The sequence below is a fragment of the Amphiura filiformis genome, chromosome 9 (assembly GCF_039555335.1).
Source record: "Amphiura filiformis chromosome 9, Afil_fr2py, whole genome shotgun sequence".
NCBI lineage: Eukaryota > Metazoa > Echinodermata > Ophiuroidea > Amphilepidida > Amphiuridae > Amphiura > Amphiura filiformis.
In genome coordinates, this window is record NC_092636.1 from 59,762,409 (window position 1) to 59,776,608 (window position 14,200).

At 39.0% G+C, this 14,200-nt stretch overlaps 1 protein-coding gene and 1 long non-coding RNA gene across 2 annotated transcripts; both read left to right on the forward strand.

Annotated features, from left to right (window-relative positions):
- Window positions 1-347: 347 nt before the first annotated feature.
- On the forward strand, window positions 348-2,214 carry LOC140160434 (uncharacterized). The gene is given in 1 exon segment (XM_072183669.1): window positions 348-2,214. A coding segment is annotated over 1 exon segment (1,782 nt). The 5' UTR covers window positions 348-432.
- A 9,339-nt stretch (window positions 2,215-11,553) lies between these two features.
- Window positions 11,554-14,112, forward strand: LOC140160377 (uncharacterized). Its single transcript, XR_011859975.1, has 3 exons — window positions 11,554-11,643; window positions 12,960-13,045; window positions 13,720-14,112. It is a non-coding gene; the product is annotated as an uncharacterized lncRNA (long non-coding RNA).
- Window positions 14,113-14,200: the final 88 nt, after the last annotated feature.

Genomic DNA, 14,200 nt, shown 5'->3' on the forward strand with positions numbered 1-14,200 from the left:
CAAGCAGAAGCAAGCTAGCAAGCAAGCGGCAAAAAAGTTCAAAAAAGATGGCGGCGCTTCCGTGGGTGGTGGTTTTGGTATGCCATGTTCTTCTAGTCAGCTTTTTCGTGCAGGAGGGTCCTTCACTGGGCCCATCAGCAGGCAAGGCAAAGGCAGTTGCTACTTCTGTGGGAAGTTCGGCCACTGGAGAGAAAGTTGTCCAGCCAGACGGCAGCAGTTTAGTACAAACCAGCCGCAAAATGCAGGAGGCATCTAAAGTAAATAGAGCTAAAGTTAAGTATGATAATTCATGTAGCGTATGAATGTGTCTGTATTTCAGATGATATAGTATTTGATTATGAGAGAAGCGAAGGTAATATTGCGATCAAGGTTTCAGGTAGGCTAAAAAGCCACGCCCAGTTTTGGCGGGAAATTGGGGCACCACAGTTTATAATGGAAATTATTGAAAACGGATACGTAATTCCTTTTTATGACGAGCCTCCGATGCAATCATCCAAGAATAACAGGTCTGCGTATAATAATCACGAATTTGTGTCCGAGGCCATATCTGAGCTGGTAAAATTGGGGTCTGTAGAAATTTGTCAATCTCCCCCACACGTTATTAACCCACTCACTGTTTCTATTCAGCCAAACGGAAAAAAGAGGCTAATTCTTGACCTGAGGATGGTAAACAAGTTCATTCGCAAGCAATCTGTTAAGTTTGAGGATATGAGAACAGCACTGCTGTTTCTTAGGAAAGGTGGTTTCATGTTCAAATTTGACTAAAAGTCCGGGTATCATCATATAGAGATTCACCCTATGCATAGAAAATTCTTGGGATTCTCATGGAATCTCAATGGTAAAGTGCGTTATTTTAGATTTTCGTGCCTGGCATTTGGTTTGAGTTCGGCTCCATTCATTTTTACTAAAATAGTTCGACCGTTGGTAAAGAAGTGGAGAAGCGAAGGCAAGGCAATTGTAGTATTTCTAGATGATGGTCTAGGTTTTGGTGGGTCTGTAGATAAAGCAAAAGAGGCTAGTGATAGTATTAAAGCCGATCTGATTAAATCTGGATTTGTGCCGAATATCCAGAAGTCGATTTGGAGCCCAACAATAACATTAGAGTGGTTGGGATATGATATTGATCTAGAATTGGGTGCATTTGGGGTCACCGGAAGAAGAGTTCAAGACATCCATCAAAGTACTACCACTATTCTTAACTACAAAGACAATAGTGGGAATTTAAATGGGAAGGCTAGACTTCTGGCTAGTGTGGCGGGAAAAATTGTTTCCACTAGCCTGGCAGTTGGAAATATAGCAAGATTAATGACGAAATCTTTACATGTCTGTGTAGAAGGTAAAGAAAACTGGGAATCCTTTGTTTGTGTGTCGGAAGAAGCCATTAGTGAATTAGAGTTTTGGCGGGAAAATATTCGTACTCTCAATTGTGCAAAAGTAGAACCGAAAACAGCAGCATCTAAAATAGTATATTCAGATGCAAGTAGCACGGGCTACGGTGGGTATGTAGTAGATATGTCAGATGATATTGCTCATGGGCAATGGAATCAAGTTGATGCAAGACGAAGCTCGGCATGGAGAGAGCTTAAGGCCGTAGAAATGGTCATGGCTTCATTTGTTAAGAAGCTTGGGAATCATGTTGTGAAATGGTTTACGGATAACCAAAGTGTTGCAGCGATAGCAACAAAAGGCAGTATGAAAACTGAATTACAAGAAATTGCTTTGAACATTTTCAGAATTTGTGTCCAAGATAATATATCTTTAGAAGTGGAATGGGTCCCTAGATCAGACAATGAAAGAGCTGATTATATCAGTCGCATTATTGATGCTGATGATTGGGCTATCTCAGATTATATATTTGAGAAATTGGACAAAAGATGGGGTCCTCATACAATGGATAGATTTGCCACTTTTTACAATGCAAAGTTGCCAAGATTCGATTCGAGGTTTTGGAACCCAGGTTGTGAGAATATATACGCATTTACTGTGGATTGGTCTAATGAAAATAACTGGTTAGTGCCACCTATCCACCTCATTCCAAGAGTCCTATTTCACATGATGCGTTCGGGGCAGCAGGAACTCTTATTTGCCCTCAGTGGTATTCGCCCCTTTTTGGCCGATATTGTTCCCAGATGGACAGACTCCTATAGTTGGAGTGGTGGATATACAGGAATTACAGTATTTTCCTGGTATGTTTGTAAATGGCAGATACAATAACGAGCAGTTCGTTAAACAAATAGCCAGAAGTGCTATTCTGGCGGTAAGAGTCAAGTTTTAATCGAATGCGTTGAGCAAAATCGGTTGGATTTGAAATCCTAATAAATTTGATATTTTAAGAGAAACATATTCTGTAAATTGAGTATGCCATGATATTGGTAATGAATTTTCGAGGAAATACAAAGAACTTTATATAAATGAAATGCAACAAATATTAAAGCTTGCAACGAAGATAGTTACATGCTAATATAGCAGGAATTTATGAAGATTGATTTGGTACTCGATGCGTGAAGGACAGCATTGACAAGAAGTGAAAATTAAGAAGGTAGAGTAATCCGACAGTAGGCCTAAATACATTTGACTGCGGAATTCTTAAAAATTGTTTTCATTTCATTTGCAGGTAATCTTCCAGAGTGGTATATGGTCAGATGCGGGATACGAAGAGCATGATGAACTGAACAAATTAGCATCAGAATTGCCTGGTGTGACATTAAACTCTAGAGCCGAGTCAACTATAAAACAATATGGGGGAGCATTTTGCAATTGGTGCACATGGGCTGACAGATTTGGAAAGTCAAAAATTCCAGCGGATCCCTATTATGTTTCATTATATCTCATTCATGTCAGTCATTCAGCCAACACACCAGCACCTATTTTGAAAGCCACTGCTGCTATTTCATGGGCTCATAAATTGGCAGGGAGTTCAGATCCTTGTCTTTCTCCAATTGTTAAGAATGCTGCTGAGGGTTTGAAACGTAAATTAGCATCTCCTACCGTTAAAAAGGAGCCTATAACAGCAGAAATTCTGGTTAAAGTATATGATCACTATTGTGCAGATTTGTCCATCAAGAATTTGCTTACTATTAGAACTGTAACAATGTGCTTGATAGCGTATGATGAACTTTCTGAGATAAAAAGAGAGCATGTAACATTTGAGTTATCACATATGTCAATTCTGATTCCTTCTAGCAAGACGGACATTTATAGGCAAGGTAAATCAGTTATTATAGCACGTCTGACATCAAGAGTTTGTCCTGTTCGTATGTTACAGAAGTATTTAGAGTTAGCTCAGGTCCAAGATTCATGTTCATTCATTTTCAGGAGTTTGTCTGCCACAAAAATGGGTTACAAATTGCGCAAGGATAACCGACCAATGTCATATACTAGAGTTCGCGAAGTCATTTTGGATGCGCTCAAGCCAATAGTTGGCGACACATCAAAATTTGGTGTTCATAGCCTGCGTTCAGGGGGTGCCACAGAGGCAGCTAATGCGGGGGTGCCTGAAAGATTATTTAAGAGGCACGGCAGATGGAGGTCTGATTCAGCCAAAGATGGCTATGTCAAGGAAAGTTTACCAAAATTGCTTTCAGTTTCCCAATCGTTGGGATTGTAGATTTCCCTGACTTTTACTTCATTGAGCTCACGATTCGCTGTGGACGGTGCAAATAAATACCAACACAACGCAAGCTTATGTATTAAAAAGTGTTTTATTGGCGGGCATTGGTGTCGTTCTTTGGGAGTATAGTGGAGAAATGAAAATATGTGCGTTTGAGCGCCCTCGGCGAATTAGCATATTTATTTTCTTCACGTTACGTCATAATGAATGACTTGGGTGTGCGCCGGGGCGTGTTAGTGTTTGGTAGTCACTTCAGGTTGGTAGTACCACGCAGCACACACGCTTTTTTTCAAAATTTTTGTTAAATCCAAAAATTTTAATGTGTATTTTAAAAGGTTTTGCCTCTGTCGGTTATCCAGGGTGGGTATTTGACTGATTGTTCGGGGAGGAAAGAATTCAATCATCAGGTTGACATGAGGTAGAAAGCCATGGGTCATCGTACGTTCTAAATATAAATCCAAAAATAGTAATCAGGAGTTTTTTCAAGAGTTTTCGTAGCCCGCTCCTACCGCGATTGTTTTCTTTTAGGCTTTAGGCTTCCCCATTGTATTAGTCTAGGATCCCACTGCATTGTTTGTACAAGTAGAGTAAGAAAAAAGAATCACAATTATTTATATAATTGTGCCTGCTCTCATTGAGCTCACGATTCGCTGTGGACGGTGCAAATAAATACCAACACAACGCAAGCTTATGTATTAAAAAGTGTTTTATTGGCGGGCATTGGTGTCGTTCTTTGGGAGTATAGTGGAGAAGGCACACTTCTCTTGTCTTCACCGAAGTAGTGATGTAAACACTAACATGATTAATTACCATAGCTAGCAATGGACATACACTATTTTTTGTTCCACTTGAACCCATACTATAGGCTATTCGCTGTCGATGTGATGTAATTAATCGGATTAACTACCATAGCAATTGATGAATACAATTTCGAATATATAGCCCTGCACTTCATCGTTCACGTGGCACCTATGCATTAAACCATAGTTTGGTGACATACGCGGGTGATTAGTGCAATCTGCTTGATGGTAGTTATTGCGATTATTACGTCACTTCGACAGCGAATTGTAGTATAGACGAATCCAACAAGCCAAGTGATGGTCAGAATTTATTCGGCCATTATACGCTGGTGAAGTTGCGTAATTAATCGGATTAATAACCATAGCAATAGGTGAAAACAATTTTGAACATATCGCGCTGCGCTACAAGCAGGTTACACTCATCACCTGTACTGTGTATGTCTGCAATCATAGATTGAATACAATACTGGTCTTTTCAAAGATCTTACAGGTGCAGCATGATATGGTTCAATGAAGAGGTACCGCCTGAACGTATCAGTGTATAACGCGGTATATTCAAAATTGTTTTCACCTATTGCTATGGTAGTTAATCCGATTATTACGTAACTTCGCCAGCGTATTGAATAAAACAGGAGGATGTGAGTTCATAAGGGCAATGTCGGGGATAGGTCACAATCGATGTGGAGAGATGAGAGGTCCGACCAACAGCCATAGCGATTCAACTAATTCCAGCGGACGGTCTGTGGCTAGTAAGGAATCGTCTTTGACCACATGCGCAGATCTGTCTCGTCAGGAAGATATTTAATATCCCGAATTTATAATAGGCCTATGCCTACCAGTTCCATCGTATAACCGATCTGCTAGAGAATATTTGTTACCATGTTTAATAAATTCGTATTTATCGTATAATAAAATGTAGCCAAATGTATATTATGTGTCACACGGTTTTCTGCTGAACCACTAGCAGGCTATGTTACCACATCTATGACAATGACAAAGGTGAATTTTGATGATTTTTACGATCGTCCGGATGAGCAAATCACTGAATGGGTCTTTAGTTCCCTCCCTCCTTATCCTGCCAATATTATATGAATCAAAGAAAAATAAAGAAAAAATAAAATTAAACAAGAAAAAAAGACAAAGAAAAGAAACAATAAAAGAAAAACAATATAATAAATTAAACTAAATATGAAAAAAAAAAATGATCACGAAAGGAGTCTTTAGAAAATGCAAGAAAATATAAATGAAAAGTTTGAACAATATTTTGTTTATAAAAGTTTGTGTGACCGTGATGAGGCTCGAACTCACCATCTTCCGATCTAAAGAACCAAAGTCTTATGCCTTGCCAAGTGAGCTATGCTCGTGAGATGCGAAATAAAGATAAAATAATACATTGTATACCTGCTTGTGTCGGTAAATGATTTGCTCAAATTCCATAATGATATAATATTGTGGAGGGCGCTAGCGTGAAATATGCTATCATCACAGTCGCTTCTATTCCTTATAGACGGGTTTCTACGGTATATGTGTTGAAAGGTTTGTTGAAAGGTTATGATAGTGGTTAGCTTGCGTATTGAGAAAGAATCGTGCGTATTGAGCTCAGCGTAGCAGTGTCATCGCCCCGATATCTTCATGGCAGAAATCGCCATGGTAGGTCAAATCCACCGCCACGCATATAGTTTTGTGTCGCATAAGAGCCGAAGGACATCTGACTAAGGCTACTGACAATAGCCCCGATTAGCCCGGTTACTGTCCTCGCTGTGTGTTAGTCAAGCATGGTACACCATAGGTCATATGGTTTTAGACTACCTTCACGATTGGCCTATACACTGCGCTATATAATTCGGCACATATAAATCAAAATTATTGTCAGTTTTTGACTCAAGACGCAAGCTAGTATCTCAAAGCGCAAGCCAGCGACTATCATATCTGTTTAATATATATATTCAAGTGCAAGGAACCACATCTGGTTTCTTTATACGAAATCATTTACGGGAGATATTCATCATTTTCAAACCCGGTATCCAAAGATTTATCGTCTGAATATCAATCGTGCATAGCACATCCACGTGTATCGATCCCGTGTATTCATTATGTGCTGTATAGTGTAATTAAAAAAATATTAACCGGGCGATGTCGGTGTGCGTAGGCGCGCCACTCGTGGAGGCAGTCTAAAAGCAGATGAGCAGTGGCGTATCGTGGCCGCTCCTACCCGGGGGGCTGAGGTAATTTCAATTTTGCCGCCCCTTCCTCAAGAGCCCAAAAAGGTCGACTAAATTTTTTTCGGTGGTTTGAAAAAGTGAGCGCCCTAAAAGCAACACATTTTGATGTATAGTACCATTTTTTCACAATTTTTTATACTTTTTCCGCCCTTTCTTCTTTACTAATTCTTTTTGCCACCCCTTCTTCTTTCGCCGCCCCTTCGTTTTGCCGCCCTTTTTCTTCCGCTGCCCCTTCGTTTTGGCCGCCCCCTGCTTTTACCACGGGGGACTCGCGCCCCCAAAGGCCCCCCCCAAATACTCGCATGATGACCTCATGGCGTATACCATGCTCACTCACAAACAGAGAGGTCAGTCACCGGGCTATTGTCAATAGCCTTAGTTGGATGTCCCTCAGCCCATTATGCATCTCAAAACTATAAAACAGGTCGGAACAAAATGGCCATGCGTGGCTGTGGATTCAACCTACCTAATCGGGGCGATGACACTGTGCAACGTTGTTCAGTAAAAGCATGTCAATATAAAGCTTGTACCATAATGGTAATCCAAAACTTTTGAATACAGTATATTAGGATCGAGGGGGGGGGGGGCTCTAGTTCGAATCCTTTGTTTGAAATCAATCAATATGAGAAAGCATGTAGGAACTCCAATATGAACAAGGCATAGTGGTTGGCATTAGCCTTTTAGAGGTATGGCGGACACAATAGGATGGCGTCAGGGATATTTGTCTTTGTCAATATTATACATGTTTATACACATGGGTTATTACAAGAGTCAATAAACATTCAATTAACTATAGATAATGGACTTAGTTTGTGCAATGTAGGTATATTGAACTTTATCTGAAGTAAATAACATGCTACACAGTTTTCTATACAGAATGATGAGGCCTTTTGTGATGAGGCCTGACCTCGACCTGCTAGTTTTGATTAACCAATCAGTTAATGTGTATTTTCAGCATGTGATGGCTATAAGCCAATTACAAACATGTTTCTAAAAAAGGCTAAAAAATTCCTACGCTGGACAGACTCTTGGCTAGGTTAAGTGCTAATAGTAAGTTGTCATGTTGGGCAAGATTAGATAAAGGCATACAAACTAGGGTATGAGATATTAGGAAATATTTCCTAGCCTCTTATAAGCACATGGTTGGTGGGCTATATAGATATTCAAGACACAGGGTATGTAAGGGATAAACTGTGCATATGAGATGTGGGTGCAAGTGGCATCATTTCACTGCCGTGAAAAAACAGCGTGACTATCAACTTGAACACCGAAACAAATGTTTACATTGGTGTCAGACCTATTATAATGATACAATAATTAGCCCCCAGCAATGGCTTTCATTTTAACCGTTATTTGTTAAACTGAGATTTGCATAGGGGTGCGTTCCTAATGAACTTGTTCAAAGATTTGAGACTTTTTGAGAAATTAATGAATTTATCGAATCGCTACTTTCATACAGTCACAATTAGCAGCCATGCATGAACACCATGAACACAGGAGTAAAAAATAAGAGTCCCCGACTAACACAAAAATGTTTTTAAAACGTTTTAAAAGCGAAACATGTTTTGATTTTGGTCAAAATGTTGTTATAACATTTAAATGTCGGATTATATGAAAAACAATATAACAACATTTTACAAATGTTATCAAAATGTACATTATATTTTTGCAAACATTTTTGGCCACTTTGTGTTAGCTGGGTGAAGACTTCGGTATAACTTTAACCAAGGCTCTTCAAAACTGCACTATTATACCATGACTGAATACAGTATAGCTTTTTTAACATGGACGCATGTGAAATGGATTCTGTTACAATAAGGGGATGTGCAATAATTACCTATAATGAGCCCGGTGGGTAAAATTTCCCAACGGCCTGCCAAAAACGGCTTGCCCTGTTTCGGCCCGTCAAAAATCGCTTGCTCAAACCTCTCGGCTTACCAAAAATCTTTGCCCCCCTTGTGCACATGTCAAATATTTGGGATCCCAATTTGCAAACCCTAAATGGTCTAGACATATAGGGGCCTATTGCGAGTGCAGCGAGCAGGAAAATGTGCATATTTAACTGTTTTCCTAAGCCTTTTTAGAGCGTTTTATTTAAAAGGCGCCTCATGAATGTGTGCCCCAAATCGCTTGCCCCCTCTCAGCTTGCCAAAAATTGCTTGCCCCTTTTTGGCTGGCCAAAAATGTCCTCCCCCCCTCCCCATGGCTCATATTTATTGCACAGCTGTTTAGTGGTGGGTGCTTTTTTAATTTGACTGGGCCATCTAATAGGCACATAATTATACTGACGAATTTTTACGGTATCACAATAAAACTTAAAAATGATTTTGATCCAACTATAATACAACAGCGATGAATCTACTTAATAGTATATACAGTAGGGTATATAATTATTAGTATATACAGTTCATATCATTTTGACACTTTCTTCGCGAACAGCGGAATGAAAAAATGTCTTTGTTAATTAAACTTAATTTATATAGTCAATCAGGGCAGGTGATGTAGATTGTGAATAAAGCCGTCTGATGCGCTGACTGAACGTCTGATCAGATAGCTTCGATTCGTGAGATGACAGTAAGATCATTGGCTTCCTCGATGTCCTGTCTCCCCCACTTTTCCCACAGCATGATCTGTAGAACAAATGGTGCATTTGGGTCTTCGATACTCTGACACTCCAATACGCGATCACTGCCTACATGAAGCAACTGAGTCGTAGGACCTTTGATTGGGTACTTGGCTTCAAATACCGCTAACGCCTCCCCAAACTTGTTTTCTTTCTCACTACCTACGTAAACCGCTAGAATACCTCCTTGGGTTCGTCCAACCCAAATAGTGTCTTCAACGTTCAAGATAGTGGTGACCTTGGCGCGTTTGACGCCCGCCTCAATTACAGGCAGATCTTGATCTGGGAACGCATTTGCTGCTTCGGCGTTCCCGTTTGAGGAAGAGCTACTAACTGGCAAGACCTGTTCCAGAGATTCTACTGCATTTGACAAAGAGTCTCCAGGACGTCGTTGACTATTGCCACAGGAGAAGGTGTTTGTTAAAGTACGGGTAGCTGCATCATAGCGTACAATGTCATGAGAATCTTGTACAAAACACCATATGCTACCACTTGTGTAGCAAAGCCCTCTCACATCATTACTAGCAACACCTTCCTCATCATGCTCATCTGTCAATACGGGGATCACTATGGGATCGAACAACCCATCGGACAGATTGAAGACGCGAAGATTATTTCCGCAACTGATCCAAATTTCGTTTCTGTCCTTTACTGGCGTGATACATTGGCATGGGGCTGGCTCGACGCTGATTGTTATCGTGTTGAGATGATTCCATTTCGAAATTGGTTCATCTGTTAAGGTTTGACGCTTGAAGATAGCGACTTTGCCATCATTCATACCAACGAAGAGAATACCATACTTATGGCCAGGTAGCTGATGTGGTATCTGTATATATATAGCATGAACAAAACAATCATATAGTAGTTAAATAAACGGTTCCAAAAAAAAAGTAGGTCTCCTCTAAGACATTTTGGTATAATCCAAAAAAAAACCCAAAAAACAAACAAAAACAAAAAACTACCGGTACTTGATCAAATCAATTTTCTTGTTTTAATGTTTGGAACATAGTAGACCGATTAGTTCTGCATCAAGTTTGCTGTTTTTTGTTGCTACTTTTAAAAATCTTCATTGAGAAATACAACCATTTTTGGCCAAAAAAGTTGCTGCATTTGTCTACAAAGATTTGAACAACAATGATTTTTCTTCAACCAACATTCGGCCTTACCAATGCACTTCCATGTTTCTCCGTACACTTATGATAATATATTGAGGAAGGTTCAGACGAAAGCCTTGTCTGGTTGAGAAGAACAAGTTTGCCTGCTACTAGGTTGTACGTCTTGATAATCAGTTCCTGGAAGAAACAGGCAAGTGGAATTCTAATTTAGCCATTTATCTAAAACAAAATCTACAGTGTACTTCTTAACATTAATATATTGATCTTATTTACATGAAATGAGTCAAGGAAGCCAATAATCGCATTTATATATCCATAGATCTTCCAGTTCTTGAGTTATGACAATATATATTTATATCAACACGAACGTTTTGGGCGTTTCACCCGTCCCTTGAAAGATCATGCACATGGGGCGGAAATGTCACCTCTTATATCAAGCCTTAGGATCTCCTGTATAGAACACACACCATTTCTGTTGTGTGTCAGCTTTATTTATCTCAATATTTGAGTGAAAAAAAACCCGCTAGGTAGTGCTCCTCTCCGATCCACCTTGAACAAAGCGTAGCGTAAATGATAATATTGAGCTGCAGGCCATGACATTGATTCTTAATCTATGACGATGATGGTAACAGTGATGAGAATCGACGAAAGGTAAGTTCACAGAGAACATATCCACTTAATAACCCGTTGTCTCTCCTGGTGTATTGAAGTTAAGTTACTCCTCGCAATCATGTAATAGACTACACTTTGTATGGCCCTTCAAGTTTCAGGGCTCCGTTAAGAAGTATAAATGCGCTAGGGGTATAATTACTATTAGATCTGTCAAAAACATATCCATCGCGTACATATCATATAGCATACTCAGCGTAAGACTCAGCCTACTCGATAATGTTATACAAGGGGTCTTTTTATCTTTTCAGTTTCCGTAAGTCTTTTGTTCAGATACACAGCAAAAAATAAGGAGTAAAGTGCTACCGACTAAAGTATGTTGATTAAAAAATAGACCAATTATTTACTCATCAACGAGTAAAAGACGATATTTGACACAACTCTTTAAAAGAAAAAAAAATGGTCAATGGAAAGAAGTAAAATATTTTAATCGCCACATTGTATTTTACTCAAATCGCGTAGTAAATTCAACACGCGGAGTAAGTTTAATTCGACGACGTATTAAAATTCATGTCCATCATGGCGTATAAAAGCGGAGCCGGGATGCGGGTGCAGTGTCTGCTGGTGGAATGGAGTTTGTCAGCAGTACAACCAATGTTTGAAGGTACTAATTTCATTACTATTATTCATAACTTTATGTCCATATACCTGTTACACAATTTAGAAATCTTATTGTATGATTTGAACCGGATATAGACAGGTTTTTAAGTTAGTTAAGCTTATCAGTAATTGTCATCGGCTCACCATGCTAGCTGTGTATTTGCGATCGTAACTAATGTACTAGTCTGAGCAACCTCGAAGTACATACGCTGATGTGGACCAGGCCCGGGGACCAGGGGCGTAGGGTAACTTGGGGCAAATTGGGACACAGGGTAATTTGGGACAGTGATTTCGGAAATACTTTTATACCTTAAAATAGTCACATTTTGCCCTTTTTTGCAACAAAATAACTTTGATATAATGTCTATTTATATTTCAAACCGTTTAAAAGTACCATTCTTCATTAAACAGGAACTTCTGAGGGCCGTAAGCTTAACACATCAAAATAAGTATTCCATTTGTTTGTCATGTCTAAGCAGAGGTCACGACTTGTGGCTCAATATCTGAATCAATGGTCCGGATTAGTGTTTCTCAAATTAAAAAATAACTTCTAAGCTACCCTTTCAATTAAATAAGACAAAATTGTACCTTTTTTCTTCGAAAATTATAAGAAAAGCTTTCTTTTAGAAATATGCCAAATTGGGGTAAAATGGGACGCCATTGATTTACTGTGTGCTAACTCAAACTGTCCCATTTTGCCCCAACAAAAAAGTCCCATAGTAAATCAATGGCGTCCCATTTTACCCCAGCTGTCCCATTTTACCCCAGCCTCTGTTACAGAAAAATCTTGCAGTGGGGTAAAATGGGACGCCTTAAAGACACCTTAATAAAATAATGAAGCCGGAAGCCGACCGGCACCAATTTTTGTGAAACGTAAGTCTACTAGACTCTTGGCGATGTACATTTTGTTTTGTAGTGGTCACTTGTCGCAAGTTGCCGGGTATTAGTATTATAGCCGAGTAAAATCTGGTGGGGCAAAATGGGACATTAGGTGGACCAATTTGCCCCACTTCCCCCTACATGTAGCAAGCGGATAGGGTGGACAAAGTCCATGGGCCCCAAGCAAAAGCGAAAATGAAGTGGATAGGGATCAGGGCTGATAAAGGAGATGTTTAGAAGGCCTCACACTACTCCTTGTCCATATGCCCCAAAGCTCTTGCTACGTCCCTGATCCTGATGTTGACTCGTGCCACATAACTTTTGTTGCAGTTATATGTAGTAGGAGAGTGAAACCATTGCAAAATATCACTTGAAATTTTTTTCCATAGGCAGTTTTCTTTTTCAGTCCATTTATAATATTGATCTATATTTTACTTACAGATCAGATGTGACTTTGGGATTTTTGTGCTGCCCTACCTCTTTCCAGGAAAGGTATTGAAGAAAGATGCACGAACGTCAGTCAACAGGTATATTTCTATCAATAATGTTGCATTTAACTTGCCAATTTCTTTGTGCATTTCAGAATACATGTAGTTCATTGAATGTGTAGTTCATGAAACCTCAAATGCCAAGGGGAAAACCTCCTATATAACCCCTTATCCTCACCGACAGGTGTTGGCTATCGTGAACTTTGAATAATCAACCGCGAATCTTATAATTATCTTGTTTACCATTTCTGTAAATTCTTGTCTCCTAAAGTTTGTGTCCCCTTGAAAATAGCATTGCCCGCTATCACAGGAATAATAATATAATAATTATAAAGATATTTTAAATATTTGCAAAATCGCATGAAAGTAGAAATGCCAATGCAATGGGTGATTACAATGTAAATTACATGTAAATATGTCATATTTGCTTTAATATTTCAAGAATTTCAGCAAGAGTTTTCATTTTTGGTTATATACCATCTGACCAATTATAGACAGTTTAAAAATAAGACATGCATAAATTTACTTATTTGTGTTTTAAACCTTCCATCTGCTTCATCACTTTCGAGTACCAAACAAATTTTGATTTATGGTTGATACAATGAAAAGGTGGTGGATTTTCTATTTTAAGGCAGCTTTATTTCACTTGAATAGTCCCAATCCATGAAATTAATGTCCTTTATTACATTTTCTTTTTATTTTACATGTTTCAGGAAGGCACAGCTTTGGACTGGTTCCTCGCCAACTTTACTGGACGCACGCTGCCATTTATATACTTGTGAAGCAAGTTGAATCCAGAACTGTGTTTTTATATAAATGGATAGGCAAGCTTTTTCAATGCGCAACAGTGATGAAAGTTGTAGAACTTGTGGACAAGATATACCAAATCCTTCACACACAATGACTTAGCATATCCAGTACAGGCTGATCACTGCTATTTGGCAGTTCCTGGACACTATATCAGCTACTAAAGAACCTGGTAACATTAGACAATTCTTGAGTGTTAAAACATAATGAAGTGAAGACTTAATTTCTGTCCCATTTAAAACACTCAGCATCTATAACATTAATTTTCAAATGACTTTTTCACATCAAAAGTTTTGGGAGAGGTGGCAGGCTTCTATTCTATGTTTGCTCACATTGGGTAATGAGACAATAAACATGCTATATTGTGATTTATTTGATACCTATTTT